Source organism: Canis lupus, chromosome 21 (genome assembly GCF_048164855.1).
Source record: "Canis lupus baileyi chromosome 21, mCanLup2.hap1, whole genome shotgun sequence".
In the NCBI taxonomy this organism is placed as follows: Eukaryota; Metazoa; Chordata; class Mammalia; order Carnivora; family Canidae; genus Canis; species Canis lupus.
In genome coordinates, this window is record NC_132858.1 from 9,278,608 (window position 1) to 9,298,486 (window position 19,879).

The 19,879-nt window shown below is 59.4% G+C and overlaps 2 protein-coding genes and 1 long non-coding RNA gene across 11 annotated transcripts in view; 2 read left to right on the forward strand and 1 right to left on the reverse strand.

Annotated features, from left to right (window-relative positions):
- CARS1 (cysteinyl-tRNA synthetase 1) overlaps nucleotides 1-10,267 on the forward strand; it is a 48,213-nt gene extending 37,946 nt beyond the window's left edge. For all 3 annotated transcript variants that reach the window (XM_072790364.1, XM_072790365.1, XM_072790366.1), the window contains 6 exons: nucleotides 676-757; nucleotides 6,579-6,659; nucleotides 7,195-7,262; nucleotides 8,787-8,846; nucleotides 9,283-9,366; nucleotides 9,949-10,267. In XM_072790364.1, coding sequence (XP_072646465.1) covers nucleotides 676-757; nucleotides 6,579-6,659; nucleotides 7,195-7,262; nucleotides 8,787-8,846; nucleotides 9,283-9,366; nucleotides 9,949-10,083 — 510 coding nt within the window. In that variant the 3' untranslated portion in view covers nucleotides 10,084-10,267. The remainder of the gene's footprint in view (nucleotides 1-675; nucleotides 758-6,578; nucleotides 6,660-7,194; nucleotides 7,263-8,786; nucleotides 8,847-9,282; nucleotides 9,367-9,948) is intronic.
- A 1,463-nt stretch (nucleotides 10,268-11,730) lies between these two features.
- LOC140612609 (uncharacterized) lies at nucleotides 11,731-17,176 on the reverse strand. Its single transcript, XR_012013759.1, has 4 exons — nucleotides 16,778-17,176; nucleotides 15,799-15,885; nucleotides 15,340-15,451; nucleotides 11,731-13,552 (listed from the first exon to the last, which is right to left on the reverse strand). It is a non-coding gene; the product is annotated as an uncharacterized lncRNA (long non-coding RNA).
- Nucleotides 17,177-17,576: 400 nt separating this feature from the next.
- Nucleotides 17,577-19,879, forward strand: part of NAP1L4 (nucleosome assembly protein 1 like 4) — a 42,008-nt gene continuing 39,705 nt past the window's right edge. For 2 of the 7 annotated variants that reach the window (XM_072790374.1, XM_072790368.1), the window contains exon 1: nucleotides 17,577-17,713. The gene's annotated coding sequence lies outside the window, so the exon portion shown is untranslated. Of the gene's footprint in view, nucleotides 17,714-17,851; nucleotides 17,904-18,373; nucleotides 18,689-19,879 lie in introns of those variants that run through there. The other 5 variants (XM_072790375.1, XM_072790369.1, XM_072790371.1 and 2 more) reach the window with 4 other exon arrangements.

A 19,879-nucleotide genomic window follows, 5' to 3' on the forward strand; every position in this document is an offset into this window, starting at 1 on the left:
GTGGTTATGAAATCGTTGTTTCTCCAGTTTGGATTCTACTGTCTCTGGTTTTCCCTCTGGCAGGCTTCCCATCCCGGGGCATCTCCAGGTTCCTGTAGGTCATTAACCATTGGTGTAGATGCGAGTCCATGTATGTGCGCACGCGCACGTGTGTGTGTGGTAGACACTTCCTGGAGACTTCTTCCTCTTGCACAAGCATGCGTGTGGCCACAGGTTGGATGCAGACACGGTCTGGCTCCTGGCCCAGGAGGGACCACTGTAGTCTCCCAGAAGAGAACCTGCCCTACAGACACCCACATGGAGCCATTTAACTATAGATGGGGTATTTTAACCCTGTGTCTGAGAGGAGACAAAGCCGCTCCTGAGAATAGTTGAGCAGAGTGGCCTGCAGAACTTGTCTGGCTGGGCTGGGAAGGAAGCTCTTCTCTCTCTGGCCGGCATTGTCCACACAGGGACCCGCACACTTGCTGTGGACTGAGTGCCAGGTGCCAGGTGGGGAGTGTTTCCCAGCCCAGAGGCAGTGGCCATGGCAGTGGCGCCCCCTCCATCCTGCCCTCCCCCCCCCCCCACCGCTTGCCAAACCCTGGCTGAAAATGCAGGCGGAGCTGGTCTCTGAGTGAAACCGTTTTTTGTTTTTGTTTTGTTTTGTTTTGTTTGAAACCATTTTTTCTGCAGCTGGAATCCACGGTCATGCCGTACCTGCAGGTGCTCTCCGAGTTCAGAGAAGGTGTGCGAAAGATCGCCCGAGAGCAAAAAGGTGAGGTTCTTCCTCGCTGGGGGGGCTGCCCTGGGTGCCAACAGGTGTTAGCAGCGCCAGGCCTGGGGCAGTACATCTGCAATGCCGCCCCCTCAAGTCGTGACAGCACTGTGTCTCTCGACACCACGTCCCCCACAGGGAGGACAGCTGGGTGTGGGCCAAGGACGCATATGTGAGACGCGGGGTTTCTTCGACTGTGCTACTTGAATGGAAAGGCAGATCTTGCCACCTGCCCTCCCTCCTGCTGGGGCCTCATGTCCACTTTGGGTGTGTCCGGCGGCCAGAGGGCTTGCCAGCACCTATCCTTGCTTCCGGAGGCTAGCATGGGGAGCTGGGGGAGACAGAGCTGCTGCAACTATTGCTGCACCAGTGTGGCGGGAAACAGCTGCCTGGCACCCAAGGGGCCTCCCCTGGGGCCACCTCACCGTGCCTAGCCAGCTGGCATTGCCGATATTTCCGAGGTCGGTTGCCGTCTTTTGTCCTTGGGGACTTGGAGCATGCTGTGTCACTGCCGACTGTGAGACAGAGCTCCAGGCGCCATCAGGCAGGGGCGCACATCTTACCCTGAGCCGTCTGTGTGCCAATGGGCATGCTGAACCGAGAACGTGCCAGGCCTGCTCTGCGGCCCTCTTCCCGCGCACGCCGCCCCCTTTGGGGCACAGCATTTCTCAAAGCAGAAAGCAAAGGGCAGGGATTCAAGCCTTGCCAGGGAGGGTTGTGCAGGAGTCACTTGCTGCAAATGCTACCTGTCACCTGCTGTGCTGCGCTCCCTCCCCAGGCCTCTCTGTGACAGGAAAGCACCCCTGGCGCGCTAGTCTGGCTACCATCCCTGCAGAGTGGGTCCAGGTGGGGTGTCCTGAGGGTGGAGCAGGCAGAGGTTCTGCAGGGAACCTCCAGAGGGAGCTGCGCCAGTTGCAGGGAGGACAGAGCAAGAGGGCAGGGAACCCCAAGGCCATGGCCCCTCCGGGAGGAGCCTGGATCTGACAGTGCTGTTTCGTGCTGTTCCCGGGGAGCAGGATGGACAGAACGAGAGGCTCAGGGGAGGCTCTGGGGTCCTTGCCTTCAGTTTCCCAGATGCCCAGTGCTTACCTCACAGATGAGGAAGATGTGGTCCAGGATGCCCACAGTCGTGTTGGCCAGAGCTCAGCCCTGGTGTGGGCTGGGGCGGCTGACCAGGAGAGGCTGGGGAAATTGGGAAGAAGCTAGAAGGGCAGGGACTCAGGCGTGCCCAGAACGTCATTCCCCCTTCATTTGTTTCATTTTTGTTAAGATGTTTGTAACATGAAATGTATTGTTTTGGTTATGAGCAAGAGCATAGCTCGGTCTGAAGCGCATTCCTGTTGTGCGGCTCTCCCCACTGTTCGTCTCCATCCAGGACTGTGCATCGTCCCAACTGAGACTCTGTCCCCCAGGAGACGCTGACCTCCAGGAGACACTGATCCCTGTCCCTCCTCCCCTGTGACCACCATCCACTCTCTGTCCCCAGGGGACACTGACCCCGTCCCTCCCCTGGCCCTGTGACCACTGTCCACTCTCTGTATGAATTTGATCCCCATAGACCTCATACACATAGAATCGTGCAGTGTTTGTCCTCTTGTCATTGGCTTCTTTCACTCGGTATGACTAACGTCTATCCATGTTGTGGCAGGTGTTAGAATGTCCTTCCTCTGTAAGGACTGGGTGATATTCCACTGTGTGTGCAGGTTGCATTTTGCTGATTCTCTTGTCTATGGGCAGATTCCTGTGGCCTTGGGCATCCTCTGCTGAGCCTCCCTTTGGGGAGCTGATGGGGCTCCCTGTGCAGTGCCCAGCCTGTTCACTCCTGTGTCTGGCCCTGCCAGCAGTGGCCCTGGAGGACTCGCTCCCTCCCTTTGCACCACTCCTCTGAGTGCTCGAGCTCCGAGGACTCTGAGCCAGGCGAGGACAAGCACTGGCCAGGCAGGTGCAGCCTCTGAAGGAAAAGCTGATGGGGTGTCTCCACTGCGAGTTCACACAAAATGTAGCTGAGCTTATGCTCGTTAGCAGATTGCCACAATGGAGACCCTCTTTTCCTAGAACCTGCTACAGTCAGATCCTCTTGGAGTCAATAGGTCCACGAGGTCCTGGTGCCTGGCACCTGTGGCCAGGGGTGCCCCCAGGGACCACACGCAGGGAAGCCCATCTTCCTCTTCTGGGCACGTGGTGGCTGCACAGCTGCTTCCTTCCCTGGGAGAGCCGCGCCAGCAGTGGTGGCTGTGCCAGTGGTGGTCTCACCCTTGGCAGCGGTTCCCCTGCATTACCCTGCTGCTCGGGGTGGCCTCTGCTCTGCAGGTCACAGCCCCACGTCTGTCAGCGCCTCTTCCCTCCCCGAGTGACACCCCTGCTCCATCCGGGGTTCTCCTCAGTCCTAGGCTCCACAGCCAGAGCTGCAGACCTGGATCTTCCCTGGGTAGACACACCCCAGAGCCTGCCAGTGCCCCCATCGGCATTGTAGTCAGCGAAGGGGTCTCCTCCCCATCCCCGGCCGTGGTGGTGTCCACGCTCTGGGTCTCCTTCTTCTCCCCGCCACCCCAGAGGCAGCCCCCGTCTCTGTTCCTCTCTTAAGGTTGTATTAGCTGCCGAGATCTGTGTTTTTCCGTATGCTTGAGAATGCTTTATGGAATTCCTCAAAAATATCCAACTGGAGTTTTTTCTTTTTTTCAAAAAAAGAGCCCGTTGAGGTGAGATTGACATAACTGACAACTACCTGTTGTTAAAGTGAACGAGGCAGTTGGCATTTAGTACATTTATAGTGCTGTGCAACCGCAGGTCACAGGAACAGCCATGACCCCTGGCCCTGCGCCCAGCACCCAGCAGCCTGCCTTCTGCACCCGTAGATCAACCTGGTCCAGACACCCCATGTCCATGCAGCCGAGCAGTATGTGCCCCTCGTCTCTGGCTTCTGTCACTTTACAGAATGCTTTCCTGCAGCGCAGCCGGCACTCCACTCCTTTTCAGGGCAGAATACCGGTCCCTTGCATGCACACAACACATTTTGGGTGCCCGTTAGGCTGTTTCCACGTTGTGGCTGTCGGGAATAGTGCTGCTCTGAACACAGGTGCACAAGTGTCTGGTTGAGCCTCATTTTCAGGGGCTGGGGATGTCCCTTGGAGGGGAATCTTGGGGGTAGTATGGCAGCTGTATGTGTGACTTTGAAGAACCACCGAGCTGTGTTCTACAGCAGCGGCCCCGTTTCCCCTGCCTGCCAGCTGTGCCAGAGAGCTCCGATCTCTCCACGCGCTCACCAATACTTGCTGTCTCCTGGCTGAACAAAAATGATTATTTTCATTCCAGCCAACCTTGGGGTTGGCAGTGGCATCTCAGCAGAGCTTTGGTGTGTGTTTCCCTCATGACACATGATGTTGAGCCCCTTACCCTGGGCTTCATGGTCACGTGTGCATCTGTTCTGGAGAGGTGTCTCTTCAGGCCCTGTGCCCGTGTCTCATTGGGTCATTTGTCTTGTCATGGGACTGTGGGAGTTCCTTCCTCTGCAACTGGACCCGGTCAATATGTGACTTAGAAGATAGTAGAGTAGTAGGTGTGCCCCCAAAGTAATCAAACGGTTTGGAAAGACAGTCTGGGGGGGAATTCTGAGTTATGTGGACAGGGCAGGTCTCGGCATGGTGGTGATGGCCACTGTCCTCAGCTTTGCGGAACCCAGACCCAGGGGACAGTGTGGGCCTGGGCGTCCTTCCACCTCTCGGGGTGCCAACAGTCGGCTGATGGTGGTGATGCTGGGCCCTGGCTTGCTTCCTTTCCACTTCTGGGTAGCTTGCTCCAGCTCCTGCCCCAGGTGTAGCCTTCCCCAGGGGCAGCCCTCCCCATGGGGCTGCGGGCAGGGTAAGGGCAGGGAGCAAGCATAAAGGGTGTCGTCCCATCAGCCATGCTGGGAAGGCTGGGGGAGCTGGGGAGGACAGTGAGTGTTCCCATGGGCCATGGCCAGTGCTGCAGAGACGGATGTGGTACAGCAGAGGCTTGGGCAGGAGTCAGGGGGGTGTTTGGTTTCTGGCATAGATGTTCCTCACAGGGGCATGGCCAAGGTGTGCAGAGCCACTTGGGATTGGGCCTGGAGTGCAGGCTGGTGCCTGAGGGAGGGCTAAGGATGCTGGCCACAGTGTGTCCACCGTACGATAAGGCAGGCAGGGTGCCAGCACTCTTGTCACCTGATGTTACAGGATTTGTTGCTATTAAAGCTTTCTGAGATGGATTGCTGTCACGTGCCCTGTGACAGCCCAGCTTCTACGCCAATTTCCCCAAGTGCATGTAGGGCATGGGCTGGGGACTTAGCAGGCCACACGGTGGGGCAGGCAGCCTTCTGGGAGCTGTGAGTCTGAGACCTGGCTTTGATAGACAGCCACATACAGAATGCCTCGTCCCGATGCCGCCAGACCCTGTGAGCAGAGCCGCGCACAGCCTGCTCCCACACGTGGCATCTTATCACGCTTGTCGCTGCCCTCAGGGATGGTGACATGTCCCCATTCCACAGACATGAACCACTGAGTTTCCTTCACTGAGGCCAGATTCCCCTGTAGAGTTTCTGGGTGAGGCCCTCCTGTGCTCTTCGTTTTCAGAGGCAAACAGACGGGCTCCCCCTGCCATGTCGTCCCTGAGCCTCCTGGGAACAGGATGGCCATGAGGTTGGCTGGGGCACACTCTGTGATTGCTGTTGCAGGTTCGGTACAGGCTCCCTGAGAGCCCCTGGCCTTGACCGGCCTCAACTAGGTGCTGCTGGATCTGCCGCCATCTGTGGTGCCTGGGAGGGAGCAAGTCCATGGTCATTCGCTCTGCCTTTGGGACCCACAGACTGACCCAGAGGTTTAAGAACGTCTGAACCTGCAGGGACCATCCTGTTCAGGCCCAGAGGCCACACTGATGGTCTCTTCATCCCTACCCACTCTGTCCGCTGGTGTGTGTCATCTTTCTTGCTTGCTCTAGCCCACGCCTGGGGTGGGCCGAGCCTGGCTGAGAGCAGTGAGAGGCAGCATTACCAAAGGGCAGTGCGGACCCCTGTCCCCAGGCCTCTGGCCCTTCCTTGTCCCTCAGCTGGGCCTTGTGCATCAGTGAGAGAAGCTGACAGCTGTGGGGCTCACCCCAGCCTCCAGACCCATTTCTGGCTCTCGCCAATAGCTACTTGGAACCGTGGGTCCTGGGCCTAGCTGCTTCGCCCTGAGGATGTTGGGAGGATGGGAGGTGTGTGTGGACTCAGGAGCACGGTTCACAAGGCGAGGGGATGAGGGAGCGTGGAGCATCCGAGCAGGTTTCCTGACAGCTGGTGCTGTGCCGCCGATGTATTTGACCTAGCTGAGCGTTGCCCTGGGCCAGGCATGCCTAAGGATGACATGAAGAACGCAGGGAGCCTCTGCAGGACTTCTGGGTGACCTAAGAGCATGTGTGGCCTTGGGCCCCTGGGTCCTGGAGTGTGGAACGCGGCTGCTCTTCTGGCTCACCAGGCCAGGGCTGTGGGGGCTGGACACCTTCCCAGTTGACCAGGGCGCTTGGGATGGTTTCTGAGCCTCTTTTCTAGGAGTGAAACCTGGTTTCCCTGGACAAGCTGCCCACCTGGTTTTGTGCGGCCCTGGCTTCTCCTGCTCTGACTCTCAGGAGCAGTCCAGGAGCATCTCCAGACCACACCTGCCACTGAGCAGGGTCCTCAGGCGCTGTGTAAACCCTGGCCATCTGTGGGGGCTGCTCCATACTCATGGCAGCAGAGTCGTCAGTGCCTGGGCTTCAACTCCCTGCAGGGTGCTGGGGAAGGTGCGCATTTGTGCATCTGGTCAAACTGAACTTCTGTCTTTGTCCACAGTCCCTGAGGTTCTGCAGCTCAGTGATGCTCTGCGGGATGACATCTTGCCCGAGCTTGGGGTGCGGCTTGAAGATCACGAAGGTGGGTCCTTCTAATCCCTTCTGGGGCCATTGTAAGGAGCTTCGGGCACGGTGGGCAGGGATGTGGGAAGGACGCTGGGGTCAGAGGCTGGTTTTGAAAGAATCCCAGGCCAGGGTCAGAGGATGATGGGCTTTTATGTGATGAGGAGGCCCAGGGTGGCGCCCCCGTGACCCCGTGGGAGGCGGGGGGCCCTTGGAGGTTTGATGCTCTGGCTGTTGAGGACACCTCCTGTGTGCCCTCCTATGGCCACTGGCCACCCTTCCCTGTGATCTGTCACTCAGCAGATGGCCTGCAGGACTGTCAGCCAGGCCCATGGTGTCTGGACTTTGTGGGGGTTTCAGCTGCACAGGAAATTTTTAGATTTTAAATACTCAGGCGGCATGTCCCCTTTGATGACTTCTGGGCCTTGTGTTGGGAGTGGTGAGGCCTCCCCACGGTACATTTAACATGGAAGCCCCGTGAGCAGCAGAGGCCCAAGGTCTGTGCAGGCAGGCTTGGGGCTGGGCCTCATCTCACCAACCACCTGGCTTTTCAGGGCTGCCAACTGTGGTGAAGCTGGGAGACAGAGAGGCCCTGCTGAGGGAGAGAGAGGAGAAGAGACGAGTGAGTGTGCTGGAGCAGCCGCGCGGGCACGGGAGACTGCTGGCGCTGTGTGCTTGCCCTGCCAGAGCTCTCTCGTGAGGTCCCAACTCTAGAATTGTCACCAGAGGACCTCATGGGACTTGGGCCACTGGGCGGTGCAGTAGCAGAAGAAGGATCTACCTTCTAAGGAAGGGTCCTCTTTTTAAAAAGCTACCCCCCGAGTTTAAGGGAGAACAAGTCCCTTTCTGTAAACCGTGCAGCTGACGAGTTTGGTCGCGCCTTGCTCTTCAGAAGTGCTGTGTCCTTTGTCCCTGAGGGAGGACCTGCCAGGCAGCCCTTCGTCCACCCAGGAAGTGTGGGGCTGGTGCCAGGGGCCTGGGTGCATGAGGAGCACCGGCAGGAGGTGCGGGTGACGTGGGAGCACGGTTTGTAAGGCGAGTGCAAGGCATGTTCTGGACAGCTGGTGGTGACAGCTGGGCATTCCTGGGAGCCGGGGACCCCCTACTGCACCTCCCATTTCTGCCCCATTTGCTCACCCAGCTTAGCGTCCTGTCCCTGGGGCTGGGCTCTCACCTAGGGCAGCGCAGCAGGTGACCCGGCCCTAGAGGTGACATGGGGCTGGCTCTGCCCACCCCTGCCCCTGGGTTGGGGAAGAAGCAAATGCCTCAGCTTACCACTCTCCTCCCCGAGCAAGTGCATGCAGAGCATAAAGGCACACGGGGCTCTGATGAGGGTGCCAAGAGGCAGCCCTGCCCGCCACGGGCCTTGCCTGCTGGTTTTCACAGCGGCCGCTGGCCATGGCCCTCTTTGCCTTGCTCCTGTCTCCCCTGAGTGGGGCCCATCCAGTCAGCAGTGCCTGAACGAGCACCAGGACTGCAGCCTCCCTGCATGGCCATTCCCACCAGGGGACAGACACTGTGTCCTCACAGAGAAAGTCCCGCCCAGCCCATGCCACCCTCACCTCTGCCTGTTCCCGGCCTCCTCTGCTCCACTGGTTGCTTCTCCCGAGCCTGTGGCCCCTGCTTGTGGGGACCCTTGCTCTACTTCCCACTGCTGGCCCTGCACTGCCCTTACCCAGTCCCACAGTTCCCTGCCCGGTACCCCCAGGTTCTCTCCAGCCTCACACTTGCCTGTGCCCAGCTGCCCACCCGACAGCCTTGCTGACTAGGAAGCCCTGAAACCCAAGATGCCTACAAGGGCATTTTCCTGTCTGTGGCACAGCTGAGTCCGCACTTCCCCTCACGGGTGCCACCCAACACCCGGGCTGAGGGTCCCTGCCCTGCCCCCACTCCCAGGCTGGCGGTTGGCCCAGGCCCCATGTCCTGGCACCTGCTAACTCCCGCCCCCTCTAGGCCCTGGTGATGCTGTCTCTGCTCACCAGACAGACCCCCCCACAGCTGGGCTCGCCACATATCCAGAGCTGTCCACAGGGTGGCTGGGTCAGAGTCCAGGTACCGGGGGGCCAGCCGGCCTTGCTTTGTTCCTTTTCCTGCCCCCAGAGGCCCTGGGCAGATCTGGCTCACGGGGCTCCTGCTGCTCCCGTAGGTTGAAGAGGAGAAGAGGAAGAAGAAGGAGGAGGCCGCCAGGATAAAACAGGAGCAAGAGGTAACACACGCGGTGTACGTGGGGCCCGGGCTCCCCTGGTGGGAGTGCCTACTCTGACCCTGTGCCCCAGCTCTCTGGTCCTCCCTGCTCCACCTGCGCCCACCACAGCATCCTCCTGGCCTCCCCACGCACCCCCACATGGCACCTGAGCATAGGGAGGCCGGGAGGCCCTGGTGAGGGAGAGGTCTGGCTGGGAGAGCCGCCCCTTGGCAGCCACAGGCTCCAGGCAGTGTCACAGACTCCTTCGGACAACCCTCCCCCCTGTAGAGCAAGCTCGACGCCCGGGGTGGACTTGTCCCTCCTTCGACTCCCTCTGCCTGAGCCTTACCCTGCCCGACTTCTGTGTCCCTCTGAGTCCCAGGGCTGGGCTGGGGTGACGCGTGCTCATGCCTTCCCCGGTGGGCTGGGCTGCAGCGAGCAGGGCTCTGCATTCCAGGCAGCGAAGCTGGCCAAGATGAAGATCCCACCCAGTGAGATGTTCTTGTCAGAAAGCGACAAATACTCCAAGTTTGATGAAAACGTAAGACCCTCTTTTCTCTTGTCAGACCTTTAAATTGGGAGTAATAGGGCTTCCAGCCTTGAGTGAGCAGCCTTTCTGTCTGGGGTGCAGTTTGGGGGAGGCGCCGTTCAGGGTCCGTGCCTGCAGCCCCGAGCACCCAAGGCAGCCTCCCTCCTTCGCGGCAGCCGAGCCCCATCGTGGCCTGGATCAGAGAGCAGGTCCCCTTCACGAGCTGGCCTTGGTGTGGTCAGGGAGCCGTGGGCACTGTCCCCAGAGCTCCTCGTCCCGGCATTCACAGACACTTTGCCTCTAGACCCTCAGGCTCTCCTTACTGGTTCTGATATGTATTCACCACCTTCCCATGAAAACTGAGCCCCTTTGGTCCTGAGGGAACACTGGCCCTGGCTCCCAGGCGAGAGGGTGCCTCCAGACCAGCCACTGTCTTCCCAGTGGCTGGGAGAGGTGCTGCTGAATCAGTGCACTAGTGTGGAACGTGTGGTGAGGACGTGCCCAGGCGGCTCCAGGGGCTGAATCCATGTGCCCCTGGGCTCCGAGTGGGGCATCAGGTGCACCCTGCTAACCCCGTGCTCTCCCTGTTCTCAGGGTCTGCCCACACACGACGTGGATGGCAAAGAGCTGAGCAAAGGGCAAGCCAAGAAGGTGAAGAAGCTCTATGAAGCTCAGGAGAAGCGCCACAAGGAGTATTTGCAAATGGCTCAAAACGGAAGCCTCAAATGAAAGGGCAGGGGACCGAGTGTCTAAACCAAGCCATTGGTGGCCTGCTGACTTCCTGTCTACGTCCTTAGTGACGACGCCCGATCATGTTTACAGTGGTCCTCGGCTCCCACACTGGGGATTGCGTTCACGGAAGCCACGCCGTCATCAGCTTGAGACTTCAGTAATAAATGTTTCCCAACAGTGAGGCCGGGTGTGCTGTGTGCCGGCGCGCTGCACGTTCAGCGCTTGTGCGGAACCCGCTCCCGGCTGCTGGCTCAGCAGGTCCCGACTTAGGCGCTCGGCTCAGTTGAGCTGCTTCAGCCAGCCGAGAAATCTCTCCCCGATGCAGATGGCTATCAGCTAATCTCTGGTGTGTGGGTGCATTTGGAGGTATTTAAGTAGGAAAAAGACAGGCTCAAACTAGTGAGCCCGCGGACACCCCACACAAAGGCTGCTCACTGGGCCCCTCTGGTTCTGATGAGTAAACACAGCTCAGCGTCTCCTCCAGCAGCTCCACACTCCAGGGGTGGTAAAGGGCTGGCTCAGCAGGGTGGGCCCTGGCCCCTGCTCCAGGTCTGCACAGCTGCCGGCCCAGATAAGGGGGGAAGTCCCAGCACACTCAGCAGGGCAGCTGTTTGTCACCAGGACCTCGCATGCAGTGTGCCCCAACACTGGAGAGCCTAACTGGCCTAACGAGGGTGCAGCAGAACCAGCACCCTTGAGCCCTGCAGAAGCAGGGCGCCAGGTTAGACCCAGGTTAGACCCTGTTAGACAGGACAGAGGCGCCAGTGCTGGGCTGTCAGGTCAGGAAACGCTGAGTGTCACTGGCAGCCCTTCCGGGATGCGGGAGAGGGTGGGCAACACCAGGTCGTAGGCATCCTCAGCCCTTGCCCCTGTGACCCCGCTTGTAGGAAACTCCAGGAGATACCCGCTCACTGCAGCATTGCTTCCCAGAACTGATGGAGCAGTTGACTCTCCCCAGGTGCCTGGTGCAACTCAGGAGCACCGAAGGCATGGGGAGCAGGTGGTTATGAACCGAGGTGGGGAGTGGGGAGGGCGTTTTGGTGTTGAGACAGCATGCTTCTCAGACTTCTAAACATTCCACGTACAAGCAGTTAAACCAATAAGAAAACAAGGCCCCAAAATACAGTGAAATGAACTCATTCCGGTTCCCTACTGCTATACGACAGATCATCCCAACACTTGGTGGCTGCAAACAACTATCACTTTACTGCCCTCTCCAGTGCCTCTGGGTAAGTGGGGCTCCGCCTGGTGGTGTTGGGCCAGGGTCTCCCACAGGCGGCCTCAGCTCTGGAGGTGCGTGTCCACGAGAAGAGCCATGTGCCTTTTTGGATGTAACCTCAGAGGTCCCACAGCATGACCACCACCATCCTCTCAAGTTTGCAGGCAGTCCGAGACGCCCACCGTGCTCCACGGGAGGGCACAGCAACTTTCAGTGATGCAGTGGCAAGGTTCCAGAGCAGCGCAAGGGACTGGCAACACCGTGGTGGCCTCTGCTAATAAGCAAATACAATATTGATGTCAGCAACCCAGGTTTTGATGCAAGAGAAAAAAACTCGAGTGCAAAAGGAAAGAAGGAAAATCACTATATTCCCAAATACAAAATAGAAAAAACAATATGAACTGACATTCGACCTTTTCTTTTTCAAGATTTTATTTGAGAGAGAACACAAGCAGGGGCAGTGGGAGAGGAAGAAGCTGAGCAGGGAGCCCGATGTGGGATTCAATCCCAGGACCCTGGAATCCTGACTTGAGCCAAAGGCAGATGCTTCACCCACTGAGCTACCCAGGTGCCCCAATAATCTACTTTTAAACAGTCGAGATTTTCTGGCTGTGTAGACAAGGGACAAACTCGGCTGCTGGGAGCCCTTACAGAGCCTGATTCGAGGCTCCTGGAAGAAACGGCCCACCCCAGGTCCAGGGCAGAAGCACAAGGAGACCCTGAGCCATCTGTCCTCAAAGGGAAGCTTTTGAAGGCTGATGGAGTCATGTCAGAAGAGGGACAAACTAGTGAAACACAAAAACTGGATATATCAGAAGGGCATCCTGCCGAGTGGAAATACCATATGGTTGCACTTGGGTGACATTCTGGACACACAGATCTTTTTTTTTTTTTTTCAAAGATTTTATTTATTTATATATAGAGAGACACAGAGAGAAAATGAGAGGCAGAGACACGGGCAGAGGGAGAAGCAGGCTCCATGCAGGGAGCCCGACGTGCGACTCGATCCAGGGTCTCCAGGATCACGCCCCAGGCTGCAGGCGGCGCCAAACCGCTGCGCCACTGGGGCTGCCCTGGACACACAGATCTATGGGAACAGAGGGCAGAGGAGGGGCTGACCAGATTGGGGGGCGGTGCTCGGCCACGGTGGTGCTGCATAGACCTGCACCCTTGACAGAGTGGCCACACACATGGCACCAGAGCTATTCCCCCGGGGCTGCTCTGTGCTCTGGCCAGGCAAGAGGACACCATCAGGGGGCCCCAGGAAGGGTGCACGGGCCTTGTGCCACCTCAGCTTTTCGGGAATCTCTACTGCAAAATAGTAAAACAGCCTCAGGAACTTCCACTGGCCGCATCTGGGACAACTCGAGTATTGAAAACCAGGATTAATTGAAATGTGGGCATTTATACTTATTCTCAGAAGCAAAGAAAGCCAAGAAATAATCCGCTACCCCTGGCGGTGGACTTTGTGTCGGCTTTTACTCTGCAGACTTAGTTACTTCTCTGGGGCAGGGAGCTGTACCCAGGCGGCTCAGCGGCTCCAGCGGGAGGGGAGGCTGCACTTCATGCACGGTGCCAGCTCACAGAAGCGATGGGACACCAGGAGCAGACCGCCTCCGTCTGCAACCCGAGTGCGGCACCTGATCCAGGCCAGGCCTGCCAGCGGCTGCTGAGGCCCCCGGGGTGACAGTTGGTGGGAGCAGCTATTCTCACCATGCCACCATGTCACCTTGCAGGTGGCTCGTAGGGCACAGGGGCCAGGGGAGATGGGCGTGTCACCTTACAATGCCAGGTTCAGCCTGTCCCCCCTCCTTCTCTGGCACTGGGTCTCCGCATTGCCCAGGGAGGGGACAAGCATGAGAGCCGGATCTGGGCGGGGGTGGGCAGATACCTGTGCACTGGTCCCCCCACCCCCACCCCAGGAGGAGCAAGGCTCTCTGTGTCACTTCCTGTTCAAGGGCATTACCGCAGTGCGGGCAGGAGTGCCGCCGGGGAGCAACCCGACTGTTCAGGAGGAGTGCCCGGGCTGCTGGGCTGTCCGGGGGCTCTGGTGCGGGGGGATGGATGGGGCGCAGGAGGCAGACCTGAACGGCAGAGACGAGAAACACCACCACAGGCCACAGGAGCCTTGTTGGGTTTGAACAAACTGGCCCTGAGAACAGCTGGGCAATCGGCATGCGCACTGGGTCTGGTAGGAGCTTCTGTTAGTTGTCGCTGTGATCATGGCAGTTGTGTCCACCAGGGTCCCTAAGGGGAGACAGTGGCAGGAGGCTGTGGGTCAGCGGCCAGGATCACTGCTGAGTGGTGGCCTCTCTTCCCACACCATCCTCCACTTTTCTGTGTGAAATGTTTCATGCCCATGTGTCCCTTAAAGCCTGCCGCCAGGAAATCATCTCATCTTCCGTGGAGGACGCGAGCCCTGTCTGCTGCTGCAGGAACAGGTGCACCTTGGGAGGCTGGCCTCCGTCCCGGCTGCTCCGAGTGCCGGGGTTGGGGGGGGGCCTAGGGGGTGAATTGCGGGCTGGGCTGTGGCCTCTGGTGGAGTCGTGCCCCCCCAATACATCCCCTCAAGGAGGAGTGTCCTCGATGCCCCACAAGCTGCCAGAGAACCTTCTGGAACAAGATGGAGTGGAAGTGGTTTTCAAATGTATAATATTAATTCACCTGTGAAAAGTCTGTGCAGGAAATGTCTTTCCAGCTTTGGGAGCCAGACTTGTCTTCCTGCTTCTCCCAAAGTGAAATATTTGGTGTTTTCATTACAGAACTATCAGAGATTAGCTTAAAAATGAAACCATGCAGAAAATTACTAGTACAGAGACTGAGCATCCCTGTAAGGCTGTCCCAGAGGGCCTGTGAGGCTTTGGAGACTGTCTCCTGGACTCCTTCCTTCCGAGGGTCTGAGGCTTATGCATATGCTCCGCACTGGGTGGTCTGTGGACACCATCTAATATCCACACCCTAGGAGGGCCTTTCATTCCCCGTGTCTCCATGTCCCTTTTATTGCAAGGTAGCCTGGGGCCACCACCCTGTGTGGATGGACGTCGGGGTGCCCCTGAGGCCTGGTGCACCCTCCCTCCTGCCAGCTCCAGGGGTTATTCACTGAGCAGCACCCCTGAGCAACGAGGGGCAGGTCCCCTCCAGAGCCAAGCTGGCTGTGCTCCAGCCAGGTCTGAGGTTGGGACTGGAGGCAGTTATCCAGCTGGTGTCTCTGTCTCCTCCTCTGGGTTTGGGGGCCAGATGTCTACCCGGGACATCTCTGGGCCAAGGCCAATGAGGTCAAGGACTGAGAGGAGCAGAAAGGGCGTGGAGCAGGGGTGTTGGAGGTCAATCCTCTGAGTTTCTCATGTCTGGAGGGCACGGAGGACCTGTGCAAAGGAGCCATTGCCAGGTGTGCATGAGCTCAGAGCTGGGCAGGGGCAAAGTGAGGGCGCTGGGAGATGCTGGGAAACCCATGAGGTGCGGCCTCAGGGCCCCTTCACTAGACGTTCTGGTCCCAGCCCTTCTCAATCTTGGTTGCACTTAGCATCACTTGGGGACTTTGAAATGAACTGATGCCCACCCCACTGCCTCAGTTCTAAGTTCACTGGAGGGCAGTAGGGAGCTTTGGAAGTATGCTGGGTGGAAGAGTGGTGTGGTCAGAGGTTGCCAGGGTGCAGGTAGACAGTGTGGAGGGTGGGGGTGGGAAGCCACCCTAGGGACCCCTGGGCAGGAGAACTGGCTGTGGCCTCAAAGCAAGGCCATGAGAGGGGCCTTAGCTGGTGATGAGTAGGGACTGTCCTGGCTAAGAAGGAACCCAGCCCGGAGCAGATAATTTGCTGGTGCTTCTGCTGCATGGGAGATAATCAGAAAGGACTGTGTCCACTTGGTAACTAGGAGGCATCCGCACAAGGCTCTGGGGTCAGCAAAGCTTGAGTGTCTGTCTGTCTGAGGGCCTGGGATGGCGGCAAGGAGACTGTTCAGAATGAAAATGTCTTGAGGGAGGAGATGGGGGGCCTGGCCCTCCCTTCTGGGCATGGGTGTGACATGGAACACACCTTCATGTGGGGCTCTTGGGAAGCCTCTTGGTGGATCCTCAAAGCTTATGGTCCAGGCAGGGTGGTACCTTCAGACACAGAGTCGCAGGTGCTGGGAGCCAGTGTGTAAAGCCTATGTGGTGAGAGAGGGAGCCCACTGTTCCACGGCAGGCAGTGGGACTGGGTGTCCCACCCCAGGTCCCTGGGGACTGGAAGGGGAGGGGAGAGCCCTGCGTGGAGCTGGGCAATGGCAGGACTCAGTCCCTCAGCCCTGACATGGAGTGGAGGCTCCAGAAACTCCAGGCCAGGAGCAGCTGCCCCCCCCTTGGAAGCAGAGGGAGACCATCCCACAGGGACCACTTCCTGACAGGTAGACAGTGGGCACAGGGGAATGCTGGTTCCAGAACAGACATTGTACTAAGTTGAATAGTATCCCCCCCCCCCCCGCAATTCTTGTCTAGCCAGAACTCCACAACCCACCATATTTGGAAGTAGGGTCTTTGCAGGTGTGCTTAGGTCACGATGTGTTCGCACAGGAGTGGGCCAGAAGCACCACCCGGCTGATGTCTATAAGGAGAGACACAGACACAAGAGGCCATGCAGGACAGGCAGAGACAGGAGGGACCTGGCCACCAGCCCAGAGACACTCAGAGCCCCCAGGACCTGGAAGTGGCAGGAGGGATCCACACCCTAGAGCCTCTGGAGGGAGCACGGCCCTGCCCGCACCTGGGTTTCAGACTTCTACTGTCCAAAGCTGGGAGAAAGAACTTTCCTGTGATTAAGCCACCAGTTCAGGGTACTTTGTAGTGGCTGCCCCACAAACCACAGGAGACATTCATTCTCGTACCTTAGTTCTCTTTAACAAAAAAATACATTTGCTGTGACTTAACACGTCATCTTAGTAAATACATTTATGGCTATAACGGGACAAAATATAGTCATGGTGCCCACGCCTGGCCTGCTGTCTCCACGCAGTGTCTGGACCACCACTGGGCCCAGGAGCTAGGTCTCTGGCCCCTCAGGGGGTGGCTGCTCCCGGTCACTCTGAACACCACGGCCTGCAGGGCCCAGATGTCCTCTGGAGCAGGATTCAGGCTAAGCCACTCATAGGACAGTCTCCTTAGGAGAGCCTCAGGTAGCCTCAGGTACTCAGTCCCCTCCTCTGGCCCCGGGGTGGGGGCATCAGAGCAGTGGACACCAGCACCAAGCTACTGGCCAGTGTTGTTCCAACTCCCCACCAGCCCTGTGAAGGGGGTATGACAAGTGCCCATGACTGAAGGTGGAGAAACTGCAGCACAGGCTGTCGAGGCCACCCAGCTAGAATTGGGAAGGTCGGGGCTCTGGGCCAGGAACCTGCCCTTTTACTTCTGGGTCCCCTGCCCAGCCTGCTGGCCAGGATGACTGAGTGTGCACAGGGGCGGGTGCCAGCCCCAAGAGACTCAGCCCCAGCCCCCCGTACCTGCGCAGCTGTCGTGGAGTTAACATGAGGCCCCTGCAGCCGCCCTAACCTGGTGGCATGGGCAGGCCGTGTGCAGATGGAGACGGGTCTGGGGGCGAGCGGGAGGGGCTGCAGCTGGACGGGGCGAGGAAGGGCCGTCCCCGGGGGGGGGGGCGGGGGCAGCCCCGAGACCAGGCGGCAGCGGGCTGGGAGGCCGCCGACCACAAGCCGACCACAAGGCCGTGATTTCTGCTGCGCTCTCCGCGCCTGGCGGGTCCCCCTCGCCGCCGGCCTTCCCAGTGACCGGGGGAACGCGGTGCCCTGGGCCCAGCGGCCGCGCAGCCGCGCGGGGAGGCGGCCCAGCCGGGGGCCCCGGTGTCGAGGGCGCCCGACTGCGCAGAGGTGCGGCCCGGCCCCGGTGCTCCTGTACAGACGCGGACGGCGCTGGGGGGGCGCGCGCGGGGAGAGGGGCGGCGGGCGCTGAGGCCGGGCGGCCCGGGGGGCGGCGGCGTGGACGGTGGGGCCGCGGGGGTCTGCGGGGCGGGCGCGCAGCTGGAGCCGCACGGCGGGCGCGGCAGGTGCCGTCCACGTGTCCCCCGCGCGCCCCGGCCCCTTAAGGAGGCGGAAGGAACGCGGGCGCGCGCCGCCGTACACGTCACACGCCTTATTTACATACGGCTCGCGGGTCTGAGCGCGACGCAGCGCGACGCCCCACCCCTCCTGTCGCGGCCTCTGATGGGCCGTCGCCGGCGGCGCCGAAGCGTAGTTGACTTGCGCCGAGTCCGCCCAATCGCAGGCCGTCTTGCTTGTGCAGGGCGGGGCCAGGGGGCTCGGCCAATGGGAGGCGGTGTTGTTGGCGGCCACGGCGGCGCAGCCCCTGGAGCGAGCGAGGCCACCGCCGCCGCCACTGCCGCAGCCGCAGGAGGCGTGAGGAGCGGACGCGAGGCGCTCGGCCGGGTAATGGCGCGCTGGGGCTGCCGGCGAGGGGCCGCGGCCGCCGAGGGCCGGGGCGGCGGGGGCGGGGGCGGGCCCGGGGCGGCGGGGGGTGCAGGCCGCGGCGGCAGGGGCGGGGCGGCGGGGCGGCGGGCCCGGGGCGGCGGGGGGAGCGGGCGGCGCGGCTGACCCCCGCCCCGCTGCGGCGCTGAAGGTCAGGAGGCGCTTTGTTCCCGGGCGGCCGCCCGCGCCCCCGCCCCCGCCGCGGCCCCGAGGGCAGCGCCGGCCGCGGGGCCCCTTTGTTTTCGGGGCGCGGGGAAGCCGCCCTTCGGGGCCGGGAGGGCTCGGCACGGTCCGTGCGCGGCCTGAGCTCGGGCCCGCGGCGTCCAGGGCGGCGCGCCTTGCCGGGCCGCGGAGCCGCCGTCCGCCCGGGCCGCCTCTGCGGAGCGCGCGGGGCGGGGGACCCCGGGCGCTGACCCGGCGCGGGGACGCGGCTCGCCGTGCGCACGTGCTCGCTGCTCCCGCCCGGCCCGGCCCGGCCCGGCCCGGCGCCTGGGGGCCGCGGGGCGGGGACGCGGTCGTGGGAGCCCGGCTCGGGCCCCGGGGAGGGGTCCCCGCCAGCTCGGACGCGGGGGCCCTTAGCGGCCGCTCGGCGCTCGCACAGCGGAGCGGGCCTTGGTCTGGGCTGGCCGGGCCCCGGGTGTGCGCGAGGGAGGCCGCCGAGGAGAAGGAGCCCTGGCGCCTGGAGGGTTTCCATTTGCTGCTTTTTCCCTTGTTTCTGGATAAGGACATTTTTTTTTTTTCTTTCATCTTTTGAGGTCAAGGATCCTAGTGCGGGGTTTCAGACGCTCCGTGGAGGAGAAGACCCTTCTGGTCAAGAGAAATACTTTGTTGGCAAAATTGGATTTCTTGTAGGGTTACGGTGACAGAAGGGACTTGTGCGATAAAGTGGGAAGATTACTTGGAGTCGTTTCAGCAGTGATCTTAAGACTCCTTCTGGTATGATGAGAGTAATCGTTCTCAGATTCCTTAATTGTGTAAACCGGTAGTTAGTTACCACAGCATCCCGCTGTGTGAAATACCTGCTCTGACCCACGCGCTTGTATTGTAGCCTTTGTCCTGCTGTGCCGGTGATCGTGGTCGACGCTACCTGCGGTTGTTTGTACGTCCGTGCGGTGAAACATTAAACGCATTCGTGAATTTCGCATTATTTTTCCAAACAGGTATAGCGATTGGAGAGATTGGATTCTTTGCAAGAGCTGATGGAGTCGTTTTTGTTTTGATGACGCCGGTAGACTGAACTCTGGAAAGTTTACTTTTGCTTTGGGATTGTTGTCCTCCGAGTACAGGCGTTTTTGAATTTCGAGGATTGGCCGTTTAGAGGACCAGAGTCTCCTGTGGTATTTTTGAGCGTACCTGTGTGAGGTAGCTCATGATTCTGCAGAGGTGAAGTCCATGGAGTCGGGGTGTGTGTGTCATTACAGTGTGTGATTTTGTACTTGAGTCTCTCAGGATGGTGTTTCCGCTCGCCTGTCGGGGTCTCAGCGGCCCCTGGTGCTGGGAGCAGCTTCCTGCATCTGCAGTTCCCACCAGCCTCAGTGGGACGGAAGTCTTCAGCATTTTTCTCCTCTTGAGCAGTGGATAGTCTTTTAGTTTCAGGAAGAGGGGACTACAGAGGTGAACGTATAAATGGTACAATAGAGTTCAGAATACTTACTTTTAGGTTTTTGGGTTTTTTTTTTTTTTTTTAATTTTCATTGTCCACAGTTGTAAAACGTTTTGAAACTGTTTTTCATGAACTTAGGTTGTATTGCCAAGAATTTTGCCAGAGAACTTAAATTTGTTTGGTTTGTTTTGCAACAGTAATATATAGTGTCTGTGGGTGGGAGGGTGATCACATTCCTGAAGACCTCCCCCTGTCAGCTCTGTGAAATGGGCAGAACCCTGTAGTGCTGGGAGTAGTGCTGGGAGTGATGGCCCCTGGGGTGAATGATGAGGCAGCAGTGAGGAGCTTATGGGGAGTTCGGTCTGGAATTGCTACCTAAGACATGCTTACTTGAACTGGGAAATGTGTTCAGGCATCCACAGCGAAAGGTTGGTGATTACATAGCTTCGCCAGTCCTCCACTGAGAGGTTTTACAAGGGGCAAGAGCAGGTTGCTCAGAGGAAGTCACTGTCATCCGGTCTTGG